Raw genomic sequence first — 24,265 nt, 5'->3', positions numbered from 1 at the left:
CCAAACACAAATAACACAAGACTCTTTTGTTGTATTCTCTGCAATATTTATTTATTTATTTATTTATTTAGAACATTTCTATGCCGCCCCACTCGCATAAGGCTCAGGACGGCTTGCAAAATAAGCAATCATATAATTAACCTTAAAAATCCGGAAACATCTCGGCATAAGCATAAAAACCCAATAAATACAATCAATAATTAACAATTAAAATAACTTTTAAATGAAAAGGTCTTGGCCTGGCACCAAAAAACAAGTAACAGTAGCGCCAGGCGGACCTCTCTGGGGAGCGCATTCCATAGGTGGAGATTAACATAGCTCCCCATTTTATGTTTATTACTGTTTTAGCTTTGTATGGGGTAAAGGAATTTACGTGTGTAATTGTTTTCCACTGTTCTAAACTGTACACTTTTGTCCTAAATGACCTGGAGTCTGTTTTGAGAAAGGTGTCTTAAGAAATTGAGGAAGTGCAACTAAATATTAATATCGTCAGTCCCTGCCCGACTGTTGCAGAGTGGAAGAACTCCTTTCTAAAGTGTTTTCGTACTTTTGCAAACGGGGTGGCGGGGCTGATCATGCTCTTAAATCCTGAAAGAGTCTTAAGACAACCCCTTCCTTGTCTCTTCTCTGGCCCCTGTGCGTTCACTCAGCAGAGAGACTCCGGAGATTGCCATCCGTTCTACTTCTGGCAAAGACGACGACGAGCAAACAAGGTCTCACACACTCGTGCGCACGCACAGAAGACGCAGCTCCCGGCTCATTTGCAGCACCGGAGCGCTCCTTCCGTTCGACGCGCCCGTGCGCGCGCGCCGGCCAGGGAGCGACTGTGCGTGTCCCGTGCTCCTGGACTCGGCCAATCAGATGCTCCGAGGCGCAGTTCAAACCGTCAAACCGGCGGTTGCTGTGATCGTGGCTGGTGTCCTTCAGGCGGAGGTCTCTCCCGCTGCATGGGTGCGCTATGGAGATTCGCGAGGTGACTCCGGGCCCCTACCGCGCCACCAAGTTGGTAAGGAGGGCGGAGGAAGGAACTTCGCCCCGGGGTGGGAGATGCTGGTGGAGTGGAACAGATTCCCTGGCAAAGACCTTCGGCAGAGAGCCGCGGAAGGAAGAGTTTGGGTTGGCAGACACTGGGGTCGGCTTCGCTGTTCCATCCAGGAATTTAAATCCGTCAGGCGGGGATGCAGATAGGATTAAACAATTGTTGAGACTCTTCTAAAGTCCATCAATTGTGAAGTTAGTATTCTTAATTTGTTTTGAAATCATCATAGTGTTGATTAGAGATGGTATGACAAAATGTTTGCCTGTATTGAAAAACTGGGACTTTGAAGTGATCACACGAGTACTTCTTTGCACACCTACAGTGCCCATTTTACAAAACATACAGTATTGCAAATTAGCCTGTTAACTGAACTGTCACATTGCAGGCAAAAGTTGTTAAAAGGTGAATTTCTAGCATCATTTTGACTGGTTTTATAGCACAAGAATTTCTCGAATGTTTCTTCAAATAACAGACTATACTGAGGATCTCGTTGTTGTGTTTTTAAAATTTCCATTTCACTTCTGCCTTGCAGTGGAATGAGGTTACTAAATATTTTCGGGCTGAAATGCCAAGACGGAAACACAGACAACACTTCAAAAAATATCAGAATTGTTTTACTGCAGCAGAAGCAATTGACTGGCTTCATCAATTACTCAGGAATAACAGTAATTTTGGTCCAGAAGTTACTAGGAAACAAACTATTCAGCTATTAAGGAAATTTCTCAAAAATCATGTAATTGAAGATATTAAGGGAAGATGGGGCTCAGAAAACCTGGATGACAACCATCATTTGTACAGGTAATGTGCCATCATATTGGCAACATATGGGGTAAATTGATGAAATGCAAACATTCAACCGATTTTCCTGTTCTGTAAATTGTGTAGTGTGAATTTATTCATAATTTCCACCTTTAAATTGAATATTAGCTGCAGTATTTAATCAAAATCTTGTTGTATGATGTAGTGCTGGCTTCCATGATCAAAAGAAGCCAATGACTGGGTTTGACTGCACTACCACCTGCCACCATTATGGTAGTGCCAGTTGGGAATGAGCCACTCTGCTTGCCCTCCTTGAGAAGGCAGTAGGCAGAGCAGCTTGGCACCAGCTCTCCCTTTTCTGCAGTGCGGTAAGGGGGAAACAGAGTGGGAGCCATTCCTTCCTATTGCCTGCCCCACATGCCTCCTGCTTTCCAAGGAGGAAGCACGTGGAGCAGGTGGCATCAGTGCCTGACTTGCACCACCTTCCACATGGGACATGTTGTCCCTGGGTAAGAGGCTGCAATCCAGGCTGGCATGTTCAGCTGGGCATCTTCCCAGGGAGCACACACAGCTGAAACATGGGAAGGCACAGGAGCTGCTTCCATGCTGCCCAGCTGCAGTGTGCTTTTGAGTCCAGCACAAGTCACCCCTTCTCTTTTCCCTTCCCCCCACCCCCTGCATTCCAGGTTCATTCCCCAGATCTCCTGGCAATGTTAAGAGTTACAGAAGTAAATGACAGCATCCAAAAGACTCAACTTTCAACTGCTGCCAGTCTGTTCCCCCAGTACTTAGTAGACCTACAGTAGCCCCTGGGATACTGCAGAAGGACTAAGAGGGGGAGGGGAAGCATAACTCCCCCGCCTCGGTTTCTGGGTAAAATTCCCTGGGGGAACTAATATGTTATGGGAATCCGCTCACTGGCTTGCTCACCTAGCCCATGCAATTTCTCTGATTTCCTGCCTGAGACCAGCTTTTTCTGTCACCCAAAGCCAAGCAGCATGCCTTGTGTGAGGGGAAAACAACCTTCACATAATTCTACAACAGCCCATGGATGATTGAAGGGTTAGGCATGCTGCCTGGATTCAGGCAACATGACAAGCTCTATCCAGAGGGCAATTAGGGAAATTGTGCCCAGCATGTGCCAGAGATTAAAACAAGCCATCATGGCTTATTTTGATAGTGTGAGCCAAGTCATAGTGCTCAGTGTGCTTGTAACAAAATACCAGGGACAGTATATTTATACAAGCCTGTTTAGAACCCCAGATCATTCTTCCTACCTGACATGTTTTAATATCTAAAAGGACTGACTGTTACACTGTCTTAATTTTTGTTTTACCTTGATAGACAAACCTCTGTTCAGGACAATCCAGGAAGATAAAGTTGGCTTAAACTGATACATTTTAACATTGAGCTTTTATGTGTGAAATTATAGATTTCCCTCAACTTCCCCTGTTAGAATTCTGCCACGTCAACATCTATTGAGTGAGAACACGGATAATACAACTAAGCAGACAGAAAGTATATTTAAATTACCACACTACAGCAGAAGAACACCCCAAAAATATGCATTTCGGGAATGTCAGGTAATAGATTATTCTTAATCAACATTAATTTAATCCATTTTTGACTGGGTAACCTTCCAAATGGACAGAGGGAACACTCAACAGAGGGAACTCAACTTTAGCAAAGCTTTCAACATAGTGCTCCACAACATTCTGATAACCAAATGAGCAAAAAGTGGACTAGATAGAAAAACTGTTTGGCAGACCCAAATTTGGCTGCTAAATTGGGCACAAAGAGTGCTCATCAATGACACCTTCTCAAACTAGAGCAAGGTAACTAGTGGCATGCTGCAGGGTTCAGTCCTAGGCCCAGTGCTTTTCAATGTTTTATTAATGATTTAAATGAGGTAGTACAAGGAACAATACTCAGTTCTGGAGATGATGCAAAGCTGGGTGGAATAGCAAACACCCTAGAAGAAAGAATGAGGATCCAGACCAATCTTGATAAACTTGAACACTGGGTTGAAAGCAACAGAATGAGATTCAAATAGGGACAAATGCCAAGCCCTCCTCCTGGGAAAAAGAAACCAATTGCATCGATACAAGATGGGGAGTACGAGGCTCAAAAGAACTGAAGACAAGACCTTGGAATTATTGTAGACAACAGGCTAAATATGAGCCAACAATGCAATGTAGTTGCAAAAGGGCAAATGCTATATTTGTATGCATTAACAGAAGTTTTACTTCCAAATTACAAGAAATAGTAATTCCCCTATACTCCTCACTGCTCATCTCTTCAAGAAAAATGCAGAAAGGGCAACAAAAATGATCTAGGGTTTGGAAACACTGCCCTGTGAGGAGAAACCAAGAGAACTGGACATGTTCAGCCTTGAAAAGACTTGAGGTGGGACATGATACCACTCTATGAATCCTTCAAAGACCATCACAAAGAGGAAGATTAAGATCTCTTCTTACCAATACCAGAGAGTAGGCTAGATATCAGGAAAAGTTTTCTCTCTGTCAGAGTAATGCAACAGTGCAACCAGTTGCCTGAAGAGGTTGTAGACTCTTCCACACTAAAGACATTCAGAAAGAAACTGAGCAGCCATCTGAGTAGGATGGTGCAAATTGGTGACCTACAAAAGGAAGAAGTTGGACCTGATGCTGTTCCTCGCCACTTCCAACTCTACTATTCTATGATCCTGTGAATCAGCCCATGTTACACTTAGTCAATATTAAGCAGACAGGTTTACTCTGTACCATGTGTGCCTGTCATGTCATGAGCGGAGCTGGCTGGAGCCTGGGGTCAGACTAGATGACCCGGGAAACCCCTTCTGACTTGTTCTGTTTCTGTTTCTATATCCCTTTGCAATGCATGGTTGCCCTCTGTTAACCAGTAAATCTGTGGGTATTTGTTTCTGGGTTTCTGCTCAGAGGTGTTAGCAGACCAACTAAATCCAAAATTAGGATGAAGAGGCTATTTGCATTCTTCACATCTGCCCGTTTAAATTAAGATATCCTAAAGAAAAAGGACACTGAGGTCTGTTCAATGAAATTTTCAGAGAAATCAAAATTTAGCAGGTATGTGTCTTTGAATGTGGATGCAGTGTCGTGTTCTTAGGGCAAGCATGGAGAATCGCAGGCTCTCCTGTGATCGTAGTCCAACCCTGCAGGGTTGGACTACAATCACTACATCACCATGTCCCCTTCTCTTCAGCTCATTGGTTTATGCTATTTCAGCTTTTGTAGTTTTTCCACAGTGTAAAAGATTGAAATGCACCTGAAAGCTTAATTACTGGCCGTAAAAGCTTTACCCTACAATATGTTGTTTCCTTGTTTTCTCATTTTAAAAGCCTCTTGACTTAGTCCAGGAGTGATTGTTTTAAAATTGGATCTAGAGATGCTTCCTCCAAGAGGGTTTCCTTGCCTCAGACCACAGATCTTCCTGATCAGTCTGTTACTTGCTTATCATGCATTGGGAGCAACTTCTGAGGATGGTCCCATAGGGTTGCTGTTTATTTTATGCAGTGCTTTTTTTGTATTAAAAAAAAAAAGGTGCCGGAACTCACCTCTTGGGGTCACACTTTTACACTAAAAAAGATTTTCAATTCACCAACTTTTTTTGAAATAAAGAACTTATTTACCTTTTACATGTAGCCAGTCACTCTACACACACATAAACATAATGGTTGCCGCTGGCAGTAAGCACTCAGTGTGCGACCACATGACCGATCCCAAGCTGAGCAGCATCCTGACCCGAGCAGTGCCCTCACAAACAGCGCGGACACACACGCAACCCACAGGCACTATTTTAATGCTTTTTGCTGCCGACCTGCTATGCCCGACAGGGCGATTCACAATCACATGGAAAAATCCATCAAAAAAAGGTGCCAGAACGCCGTTCCAGTGCGTTCTATGACAAAAAAAAGCCCTGATTTTATGTAACCTGTTTACTTAGAGAAAGTAATGGCAGATTGTGAACTTTTGATAAACTTATTGCTTTACTGAAGGATGAATGTTGGAATGACCACCTCAATGAAGGAGTGTGGTAATTAGCACTAACAGTCCTCTGCTAGTCTCCAAGCTCCTCAAAACAAGGAGAAGATTAATATATTTGACCACCTAAACGACCCTTTCCCTTATCTTGAGCACATTTATAACACATTTGTTTTTGCCCCTTAATAGGAGAACATAGAAAATATAAAAAGTGCAGCGCTGGAAGAGAAGGTAAGGTTGGAACACAGCAGGCAAATAACTCAAGCAGACATAGAGGAAATCTGGAGAAACATTGTTTTGATACAGTGAGTGATGCACCGTTTTCCTCCTTCCATAATCTCTCATTGCACTAAAAGACAGAATTTTTTGCTTCTTTTGTTGGCATCCCAGTGATCAGCCCAGATTTTCAAAGGGTTCTTTCAATAATAACCTTATTGATAGAACATTTCATAACTGAAAATTGCATGCTTGTACAGCAAAATGGTAAAAATAGTTGCATTTCTAACAATCATAACCTACAAAACCTGGAAAAAATGAAATGCATTTTAATAGCTTGAGCTATGAAATCAGAATATACTTAGAAGAGGATAGGTGAATATATTCAGCTATTTTATCTGGTGAAGAACTTTTGTGTGTCTGTAATGTTTCATGAAACTGCTCTTGAACATGGAAGGTAACCGGCTCTCTGGTGTTTTTCACTCTTTTGCCATAAGCTATAACAAATATGTCTTCCCTTATAACTTCAATATGATGTTACATGTTATATATGGTAATGCATTTTGGCCTTGAATAGGCCATATGGTACCTTCCAAACAATTGTGACTAGGTCTCTTAATATCCATGCCCTGGCCATGCTGAGTGGGTCATATGAGAGCTGTAGTCCAAAATATCTGAAGGGCACAGAGTCACTTATTCCTGAAGAGGTGTTATGTTAAATGCCAAGAGGATTCACATGACCACCCGTCCTCTGCTTGTTTCTTTCTGTGTTTAAAAATGTTGACTTTTTATTATTTACCTGTTGTTGTCACCCTGTGTTGAATTCTACATGAAATATGACATGGGCCCACAGGCACTGGCATGAACAACATTGTGAAAAGATTGTTTCTATCATATCATTGTTGCTTAGACACCAGGATATGTTGAATCATTTTACAGTCCTATTGTAAGAGTCCATTCCAAGAGTGGTCTGCTAATTTCTGGAACTGTCTGGTCCTTTGTCCTCCCAGTTTGCAAACTATTTTAGGTATACCATCGTTAGAAGAGATTTTGCACCCAGCGCTAGTAGAACCTCGGTATATAATGTACAACATGACTAATACGAGTAAACGTGGTGTTGTACTTCTACATGATAAATCAGGCAAGTAGCATACCATTATTTTTAACATACATGGGGGGATTTTGGAAAATTTGACCAGAATAACTTTCTCATCTTTAATGGTGCTTCCAGGCAACACTTTATTGTACAACTGCTATGCACATTTTCATGGGTGGGTTCCAGACAGTTACCTTCCATTTGCAGCCTTCTCTCGCTTTCTCATAAGTTTCTTCTGCCTTTTTACCAAAAAGCAAATAAGAAAAGACCTGTTAAGGCAGAAAAGACTTACAGTGTCTCTGCAATGTATTTTGGTTAGAAGCACTATAAGCTCCCCAACGGAGAGCATCCTGGGAATAATAGAATTATTAATAATTGTTATTTTAAACTTAAAGCGATAGACTGTACAAATTTTGTTGAACTGAAAATTGAATTGTTTTGATGGGATTATAGCCAATGAAATTTTCGCTTTTTTATGAATGTGTTTAAATGTTGATGTCATATGCTATACTTGTGCCTTGGCACCTTCTTTTCTGATATCCTCTTTCCTTTTTTATTGTTTCTTGTGTAAATGGATTTTAAAGTACTTTAAAAGGAAAAATCAGACCAAATTGTGGTCTAGAACTTTTTCCATTTCTCAATCTACATATTTTTAAGCTGCTTATCAGTTAAAAACAAGCAAGTTTAGTGCATTGGCCAGGAAACCTATCTGCAAATACCCATTCAGGTATGAAGCTCATTGAGAAAGTAACCTTTGGCTGAGTTAATAACTTTTCCCCTATCTCCCAACTTCAGCTAGGTCTCATGGTTATTGTGAGCTTTAAAATGAGATCTTATCTTGCTTTCTTCCTTATATGTTGTTGAACTGTTTGGATGAAGGATGGAATACATATAGAAAGGAGTATATGAAATCAGTTCTTGGGAATGATAATGAGAACTGGTAAATCTTTTCCTCCTTTCCTGCAGAAGATCTCCCTCACTGGGTGCTGTCGGCTATGAAGTGTTTAGCAAACTGTAAGTTAAGGCAAATACTGTTTGAAATGCCAGGCGTTCTGAAAATATTTTTTAAAAGTTGAATAGAATGTTACCTTAATGGCACATGTTCGGTACCTCTCTTCATAGCCTATAATCTGTTTTTAGAAGATGGGTATGAAGTAAACAGAGACAGAAAGGCCAATAAATGAAACAGTAATAATGGTAGTAATTGTAGTATAGTGCTATAAGATAAATTACAATGCAAAGCTGCACAATTTAAAGAATTGTCTTGGTAGATCTTGTCAAAGCCATCTATATCCAGTTGTGTCCAGCTACAATAAAACATTGCAGCTAGTTTTTATTTTTGCTACACATTCAGAAGGACAATTTCACTGATACAATACTAAATGCACATAATAATGTAAGATTTTTACCAAAGAACATTCTTACTGTTTTTTGTTACTGTTATAATTTTCAAGGTGTCATTAAAGGCAGTATTACTGAAATTTCTTTCCTTTTGCACTTTAGGGCCTAGAAGTAATGACATGAGCCAGCCAACATACATGGGTTTTGAACGAGATGTATTCAAAACAGTTGCAGACTATTTTCTTAGTCTCCCCGAACCGTTGCTAACTTTTCAGTTCTATGAATTATTTATAAACATCTTAGGTATGTATATAGTTAGGTTAGGATATCACAATGTTCACCCTGTTTCTTAATTTTCACTCTGTGTCTTTTAGCTTTCAGAGCAAAATTTGGCTGGCTTTTTAGAATAAGTAATCCTCTGCCAATGTGGATGATGGTTATGTATGCAGTATCATAAAATAATCCTACTATTTGTATTGAAGGCTGAACTTAGAATGATATGCTATGTGTACCTTGTCTTGCATATATGGGCTTAGTGTTGCATGTATGTTTTTGAATACTCTCTGACTGAATAACTGTTATTTCAGCTTCACTAACATTAAACTTCAATCTCTGTCTTGACTTTTCTGATTATGTTGCTTGATGTATTTTATCCTATTACACTGTCTGCATCTGAACTTGTATTTCATTTTCTGATAGTTTTGTGTGGCTACATCACAATTCCATATAGATCCAGTGGAAAATCTGGTACCTGGAGTGATTTGGAGCTTTCAAAAATTCCACACTTAAACTCTTTTAGATCAACTGAATGTCTTCTGCTAAGTTTACTCCATCGTGAGACTGACAAAAAAGTTGGACCTGAGACTTCTGAAACAGGTTTGAAAATGCATACAGCTGGAAAAGAATGTGGTATAAAGTTGCAACACTATAACGTGGCTTGTAAATGTGCCACTATTCACCAACCGGCAAGTGGCAGTTGTCAGAATCTTCCAAGATTGAAAAATGAACAAACTCTGCCTCTCAAACTTAAGACAAGATGCCACTCTTTGGAGGGAATTGTAGAGACCACCTCAAACAAGTATATTAAAGATGGATTTAATGCGCTTTCTCAAGCTGACATTCACACAATACCATTCACAAGTAATGAAAATCAACTGTTATGGTCTAAGGCAAACTCTTCGCTGGATCTTTGGTCAGATAACATCCGTCAAAAACAAACCTGTGACACCAAGAGAGTTTCTGCATCAAGTATTCCTGGCCAAGAGCTATTTATTACCAACTTCGAATCAAACCACCTTTGCAGGTCTCACAGTTTACATGGAAATAGCAATTCCAGTTGGTGTGGCATACATGCTCCAGTTGCAGAGATCACAGTGAGACCACAACCGGTAGACCCTCTTCACCAAAACTCCCAAAATATTACCAGAGTGGTAGCTAATACAGGAAGTAAAGTTGGGGGCTGTGATACGGCCATCAACAAAAGACTCTGCAGAAGTGCAACACAACTTTCAGAAAACACATTTTCTCCCAGCTCCTTTCTTTTGACTGGCACATCACGTAAGATTGCTTTCCAGAGCATGCTTTTTTTCTGGTTTTGTGTGTGTGTTTTTAACTAACTAGTTTGCTTTTCTGCTTTTTTGCCAATACCAGGATTTTAAATGACTATAACCATGTTCAACAAGATTTGTCAAAAGAGAGCCTATGGTTAAGTAGCTTTTATACTAATATTTTGTAATGCAAGCATCAGTATCTCCTGTAGTGCATGCTAATGCAAAGTATGTTTTCTCTTGTCAATGCTGCACTATTTCTATAATTACCATATTTATAATTGGTGCAATAACTTAGATTTTTTTCATCTAAACAGCATCTAGAGAAGGGAGAAATTGGATAATGACTTCAAATCACTAGTTTAGCATCCCTAACACCAGCTAGATGATTCACATAGAGTTTACAGCATGCTTCAGTTGGTCTTCACCTACATTGCTGCAACAAAATGAAGCTATTAACTTAAGCAGAAGTTACAGAGGGTAACATCTCTCCCTCGTGCTCCTTCTCTTTCCGATTCTTTATAGATCTGTTACAGCCTCATTCAGAAAGAGTTGCTGTCGAAGCACTGCAGATCTGCTGCCTGTTGATTCCACCACCAAATCGCAGAAAACTTCAGCTCTTAATGCGCATGATCTCTCGAATGAGTGAAAATGTAGATATGCCACGCCTTCATGATGAAATGGGAACCAAATCTTTGGTAAGATTCCTACTGTGAATGTCCTTATGTAATTCAGTTGTATCTGTTTGTGTTTAAATGAGCTTAAAGTCTCCATTGTATATTATAATGCAGTTCTTGATCTTCCCTTCTGCTGTCATCAGAAAGAAACCACCAAACCTAGTAACCAGAAAAAAATAAATAGCCTCCTCTAGACAAGCCGATGGAGAATTTGATCTCTTTTACAGCAACTTGCTTTGTTTAAGAACAGAAGAGTCCTGCTTCAAAGACCTATCTAGTCCAGGGTCTTCATTTCCAATAGTGACCAACCAGACATTTCTGGGAAACCCAAAATCAGGAAACACAGGCAGTATTTTTAAAATTCCTATTGCATTGTATTGATATTCAAACTTTTTTTCTCTTGTGAGGAAACCAAGGCAGCTCCATTTCATCCTCACAACAACCCTTGGGCTGAGTGAATAACTGGCTCAAAGTCATCCTCTGAGTTTCAGGCTAAGTGGTTTAACTGGTATAATATTCATCTAAATCAATCACTGTATCTGATCCTGTTGAATTCCATAATATGTGAACTATCTCTTTATGGGGAGGTAGGCTTCCCTTTTCTAGCAGTATACTTGGTTCTTATGCTAGGCACCAGCTCACTCTAGGCCTCTAGGCAAGGTTATGGGCATATGACTTCGTAAAGAATTTAATATTTGGTACAGATCTCTTTGTTTAATAACAGCTTGTTTAAATGCTTCCAGATGATACAGACATTTTCACGATGTATTTTGTGCTGTGAGGAAGAAGTAGACCTTGATGAGTTGTTTGTCAAAAGATTAGTTTCCTTTCTAATGGACCATCATCAAGAAATTCTAGAGGTCCCAACATATTTACTGGCCGCTGTGCAAGACCACATAGAAACGTTAAGAAGTACTAAGGTGAGGAAAGGGGCTGAAGTATGTTTTATTACTCTTCAAACAAAAACTCCTATGATCCAGAGACGTGACTCTTGAATTTCCTGCTTTTTTTTTTTTTTTTTTTGGTGGTCAATGTTAGTCTGGGAATATCCTTTCCTAAGTTACAATTTATGCTGCTATTCCTAAACAAGATAATTTGCATCAGTGTTCTATCCTTACTCTGTAACCTGCACTATTTCTTTTCCTATATAGAGGTAAGAGCAATGACCCAAAGAAAGACATATGTATGTATGTAAGTATGTGAGGGCTGTGGCTGACAGATAGGGCACCTGCTTTGCATGTAGAAAGTCCCAGTTTCACTCCCCAGCATCTCCAGGTAAGGTTGGAAGAACCCCAGCCTGAAACCCTGAAGATCTGCTGTTAGTATTGGCAGTACTAGGCTAGATGGTCCAAGGGACGTGCTCGATACGAAGCAGCTTTCTGTGTTCCTGTACACATATAGATTTGCATGTGCATGCTGTAACTGCATTTCTTCAAAACAAGTTTTCAGTGCTACAGGTGGGATGCTGTTTAGCATAAATACAAAGTTATGCATGCCCCAAACTATCTCACCAAATTGAATATAAAATCACCTAGCCTTAGATAGATGATACTACACTGACTGTATGTTTGATGAATGCAAAAAACAAACTAAATCTTTCAGGGAGTAGATGAACAGATGATGAAAGCTCACTAGTTCTACAGGTCAGGACAATTCTTTGTGTATGAGAATGTACTTTGGCTGAGATTGTCTTTCTTTTAATAGCCAAGCATCAGACCTTTCTTAATATTGCCTGAGATTACATTTTCTGTCAGAGTTGGGGAAAAACATAGTTCTTCGTTGTGGCCTCTGTGCATCACACATATGGGTACTGCGCCTACGCAGTGCCTGTGGCCGGAAGATTGATAGCTAACGGTTTTTGGCGGGAAGCTCCGCTCCCCTCCCCTCCCCCGTGGCCTATAAAGAGCGGAGCGTCCGCCATTTTGTTCAGTCTTTGCGACTGCCGTTTGCTGTGCCTTGTGCTGCTTTCGACTTTCGCTTCGACTATTACCTCATTCTCGAATTGTCCATTATCCTAGTTTGTTCCTCTCCTTGTCCCAGCTTATTATTCTGTGTAGTTTTCTCTCGTTATTTCTTCTTTTGATCTATCAAAAAAAAAAAAACAAAAATATATACTTACCCTCTTCACTATCTCTCTTTTCTTCCTCTTCTTCTGCAATGGTGCAGCGAGCAGCTTTCCGCAAATGCACGGATTGCGGGTCAAAAATGGCACCAACTGACCCGCATGACCTATGCCTCCTCTGCCTGGGAGAGGGGCATAGGACTGATAAATGCACACATTGCCTGGCCTTCTCCAAGCAGGCCAGGAAGAACCGCAAAAACCAGCTTCGGAGGCTCCTTTGGGATCGGGCTCTGATGCAGTCAGACCCATTCGTTGCTGTCCCAAAACCTGGCCCCGCTTCTGTGGCCCCACCCTCACAGCATTCGGACAAAGGTGCGTCTGCTTCGGTGGCCCCCTCTGCTTCACCTAAAAAGAAGCATGAAAAGCAGAAGCACGCCGAAGAGAAGTCGGCAGGCCATAAGAAGGCCAGAAAGGAGAAGGTCTCCAAGCCTCCCAAAAAGTCTAAGACTTTGGACCGTCCGGACCGTCCCCGAAATCAGAACTCGGAACCGATGGGACCCTCGGCACCAGTGGCGGTTACGATACCGACCCCGCCTGAACCGATCCTCCAGGAGGCTATGCGGGTTACCCCTCAAGGGTCTCCCCGCCGTTTGGTTGACCTCCTACCTGCACCCCTTCCAACTTTACGGGGTTCAATTTCCGATGGGGAAATCCAAGACTCCCCTCCTAGGGGGAGGTCACCGACACCCATGCCCGCGATGACGATGGACACGGACGTTGGCCTGTCCCCAGCAGGGAGCCGGAGGAGCCGCTCGGTAGAGCAATGCCCTGAGAGTTGGCGTCGCCCTTACTACCATACTTGGGTGATCCGCTCTCTGTAGGGTACTACCCTGCTCCCAGGGCACAATCATCTCCACCCCGCGACCAACCGCGATCAGTGGATTCGAGGCGGATGCTACCTCGATCCCCACAAAGTGGAAGCAGCCGCTCCTTCTCGCCGGCAGAGTCGTCATCTTCAGCCCCACCCTACTACGGTGCCGATTCGGCTGACTCGGAGGTCGACTCAACCTCCCCGGACGTCGCTGTGACATCCCAGGGTCCTGCGTCACCCGACAAGTCCCACGTCTCCTTCGCGGAGCTGATGTCAAGACTTGTCCAGTCCCTGGACATCGACACTGCCCAGCACCCGGGACCATCGACGGACAAGTTTTACGACGTCATCCACGGGGAGCAATTGACATCTATCATCCTGCCACCCATAACCACCTTGCGGCAGGCGATGACGCAGCCCTGGGACCTGCCATCACATCCTCAGCCGACGTCCAGGAGGTATGAGTCGATGTACAGGGTTCGGGAAGAGGATATTTCCTTCCTCCTCAAACACCCGAAACTGAACTCTGCGGTCGTCGAATCCTCACAGGGCAGAGAGGCGAGAGGACATATGGCACCGAGAGATAAAGAGGGCCGAAAAATAGACTCCCTGGCCAGGCGAGTCTATGCTGCTTCGGGCTTGGGACTTTGCATATCAAATTATGAGGCAACGTTGGCGAGATATCAATATTTTATTATGCAGCACCTCCACAACATCGCCTCCACCCTCTCAGACCACCAGGGTGATCTCGCGAAGGTCCTGATCAAGGAAGCCATGCAGGTTGCAGTGCAGCAGTTATCCACGGCAAGGCACCACATGGATAATGACTCCCGGGCCTTGGTCGGTGCCGTTTCCCTTCAGAGGCATGCATGGCTCCGGAATTGCAATTTCCCGGAGGAAACCAAGCGGCGGATAGAGGAAATGCCTTTCGATGGATCCGGGCTTTTCCATTCTCGAACCAACCATAAGCTCAAGAAGCTCCATGAATCGAGGATGACGGCACGCAGGATGGAGATCCAGTCTCACACTAGACGTAAGTGGTCCTGGAATCGTCCATCCTACAAGCAATCCTACCAACCGAGACAGCAGCCTCAACACCGCCAGCAACAACAACAGCAGCACCGCCGTCCTCAGCCCGAACAGCGTTTTCAGCAAGGCCGCCGTCGTTTTGACGATCGGAGGCAACGCTGATGGGACTGGCGAACCATTCCTCACACTCCTTCAATACCCACCCCCCTCTCATTTGGGGATCGGCTCCGAAGCCAACTCCCCATTTGGGAGTCCATCACATCTGACCGGTGGGTATTATCCATTGTTCAACACGGCTATCGAATAGAATTCGACATCGTTCCTCCATCGAGTCTGATCCGATCTACTGTATGCTCACCGGTACTCCTCGACGAAATACGTCAACTTCTCCATAAAGGAGCGATTCGTCAAGTATTGCCATCTGACGGACTTCACGGTCCCTAAGCAGGATGGTGGTCTATGTCCGATTTTGGATCTAGGAAACTTAAATACGTTTATTGTACCGAGAAAGTTTCGTATGACTACCCTTCAAAACATTTTGCCGTTGTTAAGGAGAGAGGATTGGTTCACCTCACTGGACTTGAAGGACACCTACTTCCACATTTCAATTCACCCAAATTACAGGCGTTTCCTTCGTTTTGCGATTGCAAGCCAACTTTATGAGTTCACAGTTTTACCTTTTGGACTGGCTATGGCTCCAAGAGTTTTTACCAAGCGCATGGCTCCTGTCTGTGCCTTCCTACGCCTTCAGGGCATACAAATTTATCCGTACCTCGATGACTGGCTGTTGGTCTCACAGTCCAGAGAAGGACTTTTGGCGGCCATCCATAAGACCTGTGCCTTACTAGATGACCTAGGCTTACATATTAATACAGAGAAATCTTCTCTTCTCCCGACACAGACGCTCACCTTCATCGGAGCCCGCTTGGATTCGACGTTGGAGAAAGCTTTCCTCCCGCAAGACAGACAACAGACTCTTGCTCACCTTATCCATCGAATCCGACGAGAGGAAACGGTCACGGCGAGGTCTATCCAGAGGGTCCTGGGACATATGGTGTCCTCAATTGCCGTGGTTCCACATGCCAGACTTTGGCTTCGCCCTCTACAACTATTTTTCAACAGGATGTATCACCCTCAAAGAGAGCCACAGTCCAAACTGATTCGGATCCCATCTTCCGTGCTCCACTCTCTGCACTGGTGGCTGAAACCAACCAATCTTATGCTAGGAGTCCCCTTCAGGGTGTGATCTCCTACGATAACCCTCAGCACCGATGCGTCTCTCCTAGGATGGGGAGCGATATGCTCTGGCCTATCTACCCAGGGTACGTGGAATCGTCTAGAATCCACGAATCATATCAACTTCCTGGAGCTACTGGCAGTCTTCAAGGCCCTCCGTTCTTTCGAGGACCTCCTTTATCATCAGATCGTTCAGATAACCTTGGACAATATAGCGACTGTTTTTTATCTGAACAAACAAGGAGGGACAAAGTCACCAACTCTAGCCAGACTCTCGATGGAAATTTGGGACTGGTGCATTCAGAGACACATCGCGCTGATGGCTGTTCATGTGGCTGGCATAGACAACGTGCACGCGGACCTTCTCAGCAGGCACATGTTCACCTCTCACAAGTGGAAACTGGACCCTCGTATGCGCAACCACCTTTTCAGGCGCTGGATGTTCCCCGATGTGGACTTATTCGCTACCCAACGGAACAGGGTGTGCGAGGCTTACTGCTCGAGAGTGGGAATCGGACACGCGTCCCTAGGGGACGCATTCATGATCCCTTGGAACAACATGCATTTCTATGCCTTCCCTCCGATCCCTCTTCTGATGAAGGTCATAGCAAAGATCGTGCACGACCGGGCATCGGGGATACTAGTTGCCCCTTGGTGGCCACATCAAGCGTGGTTTGCGAAACTACTCGACATCTCTCGCGGGGAATTTCTTCATCTTCCATCGCTCCCATATCTTATAATGCAGGCAGGCGGCACACTTCACCACCTGGACTTGCTCTCATTGAACCTAACAGCGTAGCGAATTCGATGATTGATGTTCCATCGATACTGATGACGGTTTCGAGAGTTACGAATCCAACAGCTTCTGTTAATCTATCGGTACCGACGATGACTTCGATCACCTCGGATCCAATTGTCGAATCCAATTACTCGGGTGCTTCCCCTTTCTCTGATCTCTCTGCACCATCCGGTTCGAGACAAGACCCGTCGAATTCGAATCTGACGTTTTTGCACCCTGATATTCAGCATATCATCGACTCTGCCTTAAAGCCGTCCACAAGGAAGTCATATAAGGCTAAATGGAAACGTTTTTCCACCTTTGCTGAGTCGCGTTCATTCTCTCCATTCCTCTCATCTATTGAACAAATTCTTCAGTTCCTTCTGGAATTGCACCATTCCGGATTGAAGCCGTCGTCCATTCAAGTTTATACAGCCGTGATAGCCTACCACCGTGGATTAGTCGACGGATCACCTCTGTTTTCTCATCCTATCCTCAAGAGATTCTTGAGGGGACTATATAATCTTAACCCATCAATTAGACCGGTTATGCCCACATGGAGCCTTTCTGTAGTTCTGCAGGCCCTTATGAAGGCCCCCTTTGAACCTTTAGCGACGGTGGATCTGCAATTGGTTTCTTGGAAGACGGCGTTTCTTGTAGCTGTTACTTCAGCCCGGAGGGGCCAGTGAACTTTGCGCTCTTCGAATAGACCCTCCTTATCTAAACTTTCACAGAGAGAAGGTCGTTTTATGCCTTAATCCGTCTTTTTTACCCAAAGTGTCTACACCTTTCCATACAGGACAAGACATTGTGCTGCCTGCTTTTTTCCCGTCACCGTCGACCCCTTTGGAAAGATCGTTGCACTCACTTGATGTTTGCCGTTGCTTAGCCTTTTACCGATCATGGACGGAGTCTATTCAACGATCCAATAGGCTATTCATCAAATATTCTACTAGGGATCAGGGCGATCCAGTCACTCCACAAAGACTATCTAAAGTGGATAGTCCACACTATTGTCTTGTGCTATCAGTTAGCTAAGCTTGAACTGCCTTCAGTTCCCCGCGGCCATTCTATTAGAGCTGTTGCAACCTCGTCTGCGTTCGCAGCAGGGGTACCAATCGATGACGTCTGCCGAGCCGCTACTTGGGCGAACCCTTGCACCTTCGCCAGGCACTACCCTCTCGATGTTCGAGCTCGACGGGACTGCTCCTTCGGTAGAGCTGTACTCTCCTCTGTTCTTCACTGAGGACACCTTCCCTCCTCCTTGATGGTAAGCTTGTTAATCTACCCATATGAGTGATGCACAGAGGCCACGACGAAGAAAAGCAGGTTGCTTACCTGTAACTGATGTTCTTCAAGTGGCCATCTGTACAGTCACACAACCCACCTGCCGGCCCCGCTCGGTGTCGGTGAGTGGACGCATCGACAGCTCGGTGTCGATGAGAAAGGCATCTTCGGTACTGACATCCCCCTTTTTTTACGGTATTGACAAAAAAAAAAAGATTTAAAATTATTAAGATATCGTACATTCGGTTGCAAAGACTGAACAAAATGGCAGACGCTCCACTCTTTATAGGCCACAGGGGGGAGGGGAGCGGAGCTTCCCGCCAAAAACCGTTAGCTATCAATCTTCCGGCCACAGGCACTGCGCAGGCGCAGTACCCATATGTGTGACTGCACAGATGGCCACTCGAAGAACATCAGTTACAGGTAAGCAACTTGCTTTTATTAAAAGACAGGGTAAAAAATAAATACAGGGTAAAAAAATATAGTGTTTTAATAAATATATTAAAACACTACAACATGCACACAACAAGAAGGGTGAGGAAGGGAATAGGGAATTGGAGACCAGCAATGTCAAGGGACTCACACAATATAGCTCACTCCAACATTCCCCAGGCCAGTTGGCCATCCTGGACTCAAAATAACAAAGCTAGCTGTTCCTAATCCTAATACAGTATACAGTACCCAGTGTAGTCCTTTCTTTTGTAGAACAGCAGTGTTCTTTGGCAGCAACAGGGAATCTTTCCTTAGAGAGGAACCCCAATCTGACCTAGCTCCCATTAGAGCAAACAGATCATTCATGGGGTGACATCTGACATTACCCAGGTGAGAATTGTATTGAAATCAAATATAACCAGTGTTGTCCTTTTTGTGACACTGATAGGATCGCAAATAATTATACTACATTTATTTTTATCTTGGAAATTCTAGAAATCATGGGAGTACTTGGACTTTTCGGTTGGTCATCTTTATTTATATATACCCTGCGTTTAAATTTTAAAAAGGGTTTGGAGAGGGTTACAGAAATTGGTAGCATGACAAAGTCTGCCCTCAGGCTTATTTAAAATTTATGACAAACAAGAAAGGACTGATGCAAGGGTGGGGAGGCAGTCTCAGACACCAGTTCTTAAAGTAGACAGCTCTTATAATGACCAGCTGGGAGGAAAACAGGACAGGTAGCCTAATGGGATGCCTGCTGCTCAGTGACAGGCAAGGCCAAAGGCATGTGCCCTCCCAGCAAAAGTAATAGAACAGTACAGTTTCTCTGTTTGCGTTGTTGTTTCTTAAAATTTCCTGCAATTGCTTCTGACAGCCCACACAAGAGAAGTGCTATATATTGTTAACTCCAATGAGGCTGAGATCCCAAATCCTAGATTTCTTCCCCAGGTGCTTAAGAAAAGTGGCATTCTGCAATGAGGAATGAAGTAGGAATGTCCACTAAGCCACTTTCCATTAAAAACATTTAGAATTAGCTGTGTATGGTTGGTCATATGTTTATATCAATATCAGAATAAAATTGCCTCTTAAGTATCACTATGCTAGGACCACCTATGTCAAAAAGATTCTATAGTTAGCTTTGATGTTGCCCCTCTTTGGAGGTGGGGTGGCAGGTCTGGTCAGCCCTTGTAAGCAGGTCGATAGTTTTATCTCCACATATGTATACCAGCTTATTAAAGGCCCACTCAATATGTTTCTAGTTTAGATTTGAACTCGGAGCTCTTGATGTTCACAAAATACATTGCTTTTAACAAAATGTACTGCACTGGCACTGATTAAAATGCTAGAAGCCACTTTCTACCCTGTTTGTTTTGCCAGATTGAATATCTTGAAGAAGAACTGAGTGCCATATTCCCAACTTACTCTTACTGCAAGAGGATAACTTCTCAGGAATTTGATGAACAAAAGATTTATACATCTCAGGCAGCAATTGCTGAGCTTTTGGAAAACATTATTAAGGACAGAAAATTATCTCTGAAAGACAAGAAGAAAAAGCTTAAGCAGGTAATGGAATATAATTTTAGTAAAAAAATTTCTTAAATGTCGTAACTAAGCGGAAGTTTTTTTTAGTCTTCCTCAGAATGTTTTAAAAGTTGTTTTTGGTGCATCCATGCTGGAGAATGACGTGTCTGGAAATACATGCTTGAGGTATAGAGAACACCAGGGAGCATTACTTGTGACTAAGGGTTGCTTCAGGTCCATTTGATGTTGCCGCATTAGCTACAGTGATACTGCTCATACTGTAGCACAGCTTATACTGCAACAGCTAAAGTGTAACCTTATCCCTGGGAAATAAAGCAGAGGCATAACATTTCTTGTTGGTGGTGGATTTGTACCTGTGCTAAGCTGATGATTCCACATAAGATGCTTTCAGGCCAGCCTGAATTGCAGCCCCATAATGGAAAGAAATGCTATCTTGTTGTTACAGGTCTGGAAAAATTCATGCTGGTACCTTGCCATAAAATATATGGCTTATTGGCAGTATATTTTATAATCTGGATATGCTGGTTGACTTTTTTTTTCAGGGAGTGGAGTGGGGTACAGTCCAAAGACTGATACAGCTTGGTCAGTTTTCTTCTTCCCCGAGCACAGTCTGATTCTATGCACATTAACTTGGAAATAAATCATAATTCAGTAGGATGAATGTCTAAATCAATGTACAGGATTGTTGTAGTCCTGAAGCAGGTAAAGGCTGATAGGCTGGTTTTTTTCCACTGGTCTTTTTTTTTTCCAACTTCCCATGAAGTTGCTGTGGGGTGAGGAGCATAAATGCTGCAGATCTCATCCTCCACGGTAGCACTATTTCCTGCCTTAGATCTCCTGTCCCACTCCTCCCTGCCACAGAAAATTCTCACAAGGTTAGTATTGCAAACCAGAGAGGAAATGTGTAAATTGGATTGGGCCTGTGAAAAAGTTATGAGATTGTAGACTCAAGACTCTAGCTAAGACTAGAGGTCTCTCAGCTCCTGTCTCTGTGCTCAGCAAGACAGTTAAATTGGAGCCCTCTGCCCAGTGGGTATTTCTCAGGATTGCACGCTAAAATGAGTACCTTTAGTTATGGAAAAATGCACACTATGCTCAATAAGCAGTTGTTTTCCTCATTACTTGGTTTATTCAAGGTCATTAGACTCACAATTTATTGTAATCGCCTTTGTGGTAAAGAACAACCAGTTTGGCAGAGCCTAATATAGAGGATTTCTGTTCCTTCTGCAGAAAGCCTTTTGGTAATTTCTCTGAACAGACTACTGCACAGATCTGTACTTGTCCCAGAACTTACTAAGCAAGTCTTATGACTGGAGCCTGGCTGTAAACAGCTTTTAAATGGCCACCTTGTTGTTACTGTTCTTTTGCAGTACTGCAGACTTGTGGGGCTTTGAAATGCTTCTTAAATTCAGCCAAATGTTTCAGTAGACTGAAGTTATTTTGTTCTGAATAGTAAAGGCTGAAGCCAATATTTTTCTGCAGTAAGACTTTAAAAGTCTGATGATGTAAGCTGTCATGTTTTGATTTGCCCTGGCCCCACAGCACCATAGTCAGCCACTTAGGGCTGGGTTGCACAGCCATCTCTTGTCATACAAGACAGTTTAATCAGAAATGTAGTTAGATCCATTCTAAGTTGATGGGAGATACTGGATGAGAATGTTTAGCAAAACATCAGCCATAATGGGCTGAAAAGGGGTTTAATTTGCAGGCTATCATCGCAGTTGGAACCGAGTATCCTTTTTTCTTATTATTTATTTTCTTATTATCAGTCATATTATCTGTCTTCTCTGCACTATTTACTGAAACGCAGCTGTGCATAACTATGAATATGCAAAATGTACATGTTTCGTGCAGTTTTATACACAACAGAGAGATAGGTACAAGACCCCCCACCCCACCCCCTCTGCATAGCCAATAGCCATAGAATAGAAGAGAGGACCAACCATTCTTTCTCTTCCAAGTGCTGGCAAAACTCTTTTTCTCAGCCATGGGAAACTTTCTACTTGGAGCTGCTTGAATAAGCATTCACCAGCTGCCAAACGAGGCCCTGGGAATATGACAGCTTTTACACATGCTTAGTAAACCACTCTAGGCTCCAGTTTTTCTAGCTGGGTTTCTGTCACCTCTGAGAAATTGCTACAAAGCGTAGCTTGTTTATTTTACATAGAAATCTTGTCATTGTTCTGACATGAGGCCAGTGAAGATGGAAGTTCAGGAGCCAAACCAAAAGAATGATGACTCCAATTTAATGTGGCCCATTGGAAAATTCATTGGAAGCAAGGAGTACAGTACAGAAGCACACAAGTGGACTTTAACAGGTCTTCACAGGCTGTTCCATAACATGTATCCCTGAACATGGCTATGCAATTCCAACATGTTGGAGTAGATTTGCTGCAAAAGAGAAGGGGAGATGGGCCCTTTTCCTATTGGGCTGATGGATACACAGTAGGGTTTAAGTCGATTCTATCCATGGTAGGGGTGAGGTGGGGAGACTAATTTATCCCACAGGCTCAAAAAGTCCAAGAGAAGTGGCCATGTAAGAGCACTCCATCTTTTTATATGACTGTGTGACTTTGCTGGTATTGTTAATGTTTTCAAAAGAAGGAGTAGGCCTTTTTGATCCCTAGTTGGATCTTAAAATACTAACACTTAAATGTGTTATGAGATATTGAGCTACTTTCTGGAATAGACCTTTGATTGTGCCTGTCAGTAGAGACCTTTTCCAGTACTTGGTTTGTGGACAGAGGAAAAGGTAAACATTTCCATCAGCATTCCAGGCCGTACAAGAACTGCTTAGCCCTAGTTCAGTGAATCATGCCTAACATGGGTGCATTATCCCCCTATCATATTTTTGGGTTGCTAGTGGGCTGCTGGGACTTGCTGCTGTAAAGGAATGGTTTCTGTTACAGCTCTGGGGCTATGCATTTTCAAAAAATGTTCAACTGATGTAATCATCTCTAATCAGTCTGGGATCCATAGTGTTTGTCAGTTCTCATTTGCACTTGCATTTTGTCAGTGGACAAGGCCTCAGGAACAGTGATGAAGGAATAGTTGGGAGCACCAGAGAGCTATGAGGACAGGGGATTTTAAACAAGAATTTTTTGAGACTTAAATAATTGCAGTTCAGAACTGGATAATCATGTCATATCCACAGACAATGGCCAAAGGTGATACTCATGAATCCACTAAGAACAATGATCAAAGTTCATTAAACTGATGTTTTCATTGTCTTCTGTAGTTAGACTCTATTAGTGCACATGTATATATGTGTATATGCATGCTTTAATATAAATAATTTGTTATCTTGTTTTTCAGTTCCAGAAAGAATATCCTCAGATCTATCGGAACAGATTTCCAACCACAGAAAGTGAAGCTATCTTGTTTGAAGACAAGCCCACAATTAAGCAGCCAATGCTCAATCTGCGCAAACCAAAATTTCGTACCATGAGAAACTAAATTATAATTTTAATTATAATTTGTCTGTCTACTTCATCTGCAATAGTTTGAGAAAGCATATTAACAAAATTTTGTGAGCCAGGTATCATAAAGGTGAATTTGAAGAAATGTGCCAGAACAGAGAATTCCTTTATCAGGAAATGACAATTTTGGTGTTTGCAAAATAACCCAGCAACTGTAAATACTCTGGTTTAGTTTTTGTTTTGTTTTTGGTTTTGGTTTTATTTCTATGAATTGAGTTGGGTGAGATGCAGATGTAGGTAACAATAAATACATGAACAGTTAAAAAGAAACAGTAGTGGTAGTCAGTGTTATTGATAAAATGAATCATACTGTGATTCTTCAGTGTTCTGAAATAGCACAATACACTGACATTTGTGTTCATTTTCAATATATACTATTTTTTATTTGTAAGTGTAGGGGATTTCATGAGATGAAAACAAAAATCTTGCAAGAAACTTGATTTTGCATTTTGCACTTACTGTAAATCATACTTGCTTTCCAAAGGATATTTGTTCAGTTGTATAAATGGCACAGTGTAACCCCTGGCTTAGAACAGAAGACATGAGGCATAAACACAACAATCATATCAAAGGCAGTTGTCACAAAACTGATCATGTCAGAGCAAGTCAATCCTTTCAGGGAAAAAGAGGATAATTTTCACATTGCATTTAGCATAATTGAATGCAATTCCAGTGTAATCTGTTGTCCAGATTCTCTTTCACTACTGTCTCTTTTTATATATCAAAGTTCTAGGACTTCTGTGTTAACAAATCAATCTCAGTATTTAAGTTAATTAGACAGCAAAAGATTCTTCAATAAATCTTGCCTTTGTGCTGCTTAGTGCTCCATATCTTGTACTGACAGATGTTTCAGAAAGCGTGTGTCCAGCTACC

General features: G+C 42.6%; 1 protein-coding gene across 1 annotated transcript; it reads left to right on the top strand.

The window, feature by feature from the left end:
• The first annotated feature begins 890 nt into the window (after nucleotides 1–890).
• On the top strand, nucleotides 891–23,667 carry DEPDC1 (DEP domain containing 1). The gene is made up of 11 exons (XM_044450585.1): nucleotides 891–1,006; nucleotides 1,572–1,837; nucleotides 3,231–3,381; nucleotides 5,986–6,101; nucleotides 7,023–7,153; nucleotides 8,075–8,122; nucleotides 8,612–8,752; nucleotides 10,522–10,694; nucleotides 11,417–11,593; nucleotides 19,749–19,934; nucleotides 23,229–23,667. Exons 1-11 carry the CDS (start codon nucleotides 959–961, stop codon nucleotides 23,367–23,369), a joined length of 1,578 nt encoding a protein of 525 aa, XP_044306520.1. The 5' UTR covers nucleotides 891–958; the 3' UTR covers nucleotides 23,370–23,667.
• Nucleotides 23,668–24,265: the final 598 nt, after the last annotated feature.

The sequence above is a fragment of the Varanus komodoensis genome, unplaced genomic scaffold (assembly GCF_004798865.1).
Source record: "Varanus komodoensis strain SLA01 unplaced genomic scaffold, ASM479886v1 scaffold1, whole genome shotgun sequence".
In the NCBI taxonomy this organism is placed as follows: Eukaryota; Metazoa; Chordata; class Lepidosauria; order Squamata; family Varanidae; genus Varanus; species Varanus komodoensis.
This window is presented reverse-complemented; position numbering and strand designations above follow the sequence as displayed.

Bases quoted from the DNA above. Each gene is read 5' to 3' on its own strand.
- DEPDC1 (XM_044450585.1), top strand. From the start codon at position 959: ATGGAGATTCGCGAGGTGACTCCGGGCCCCTACCGCGCCACCAAGTTG. The intron at 3,382-5,985 runs GTAATAGATTAT...GCCCCTTAATAG, and splicing joins ATGCATTTCGGGAATGTCAG to GAGAACATAGAAAATATAAA. The intron at 8,753-10,521 runs GTATGTATATAG...GATTCTTTATAG, and splicing joins ATTATTTATAAACATCTTAG to ATCTGTTACAGCCTCATTCA.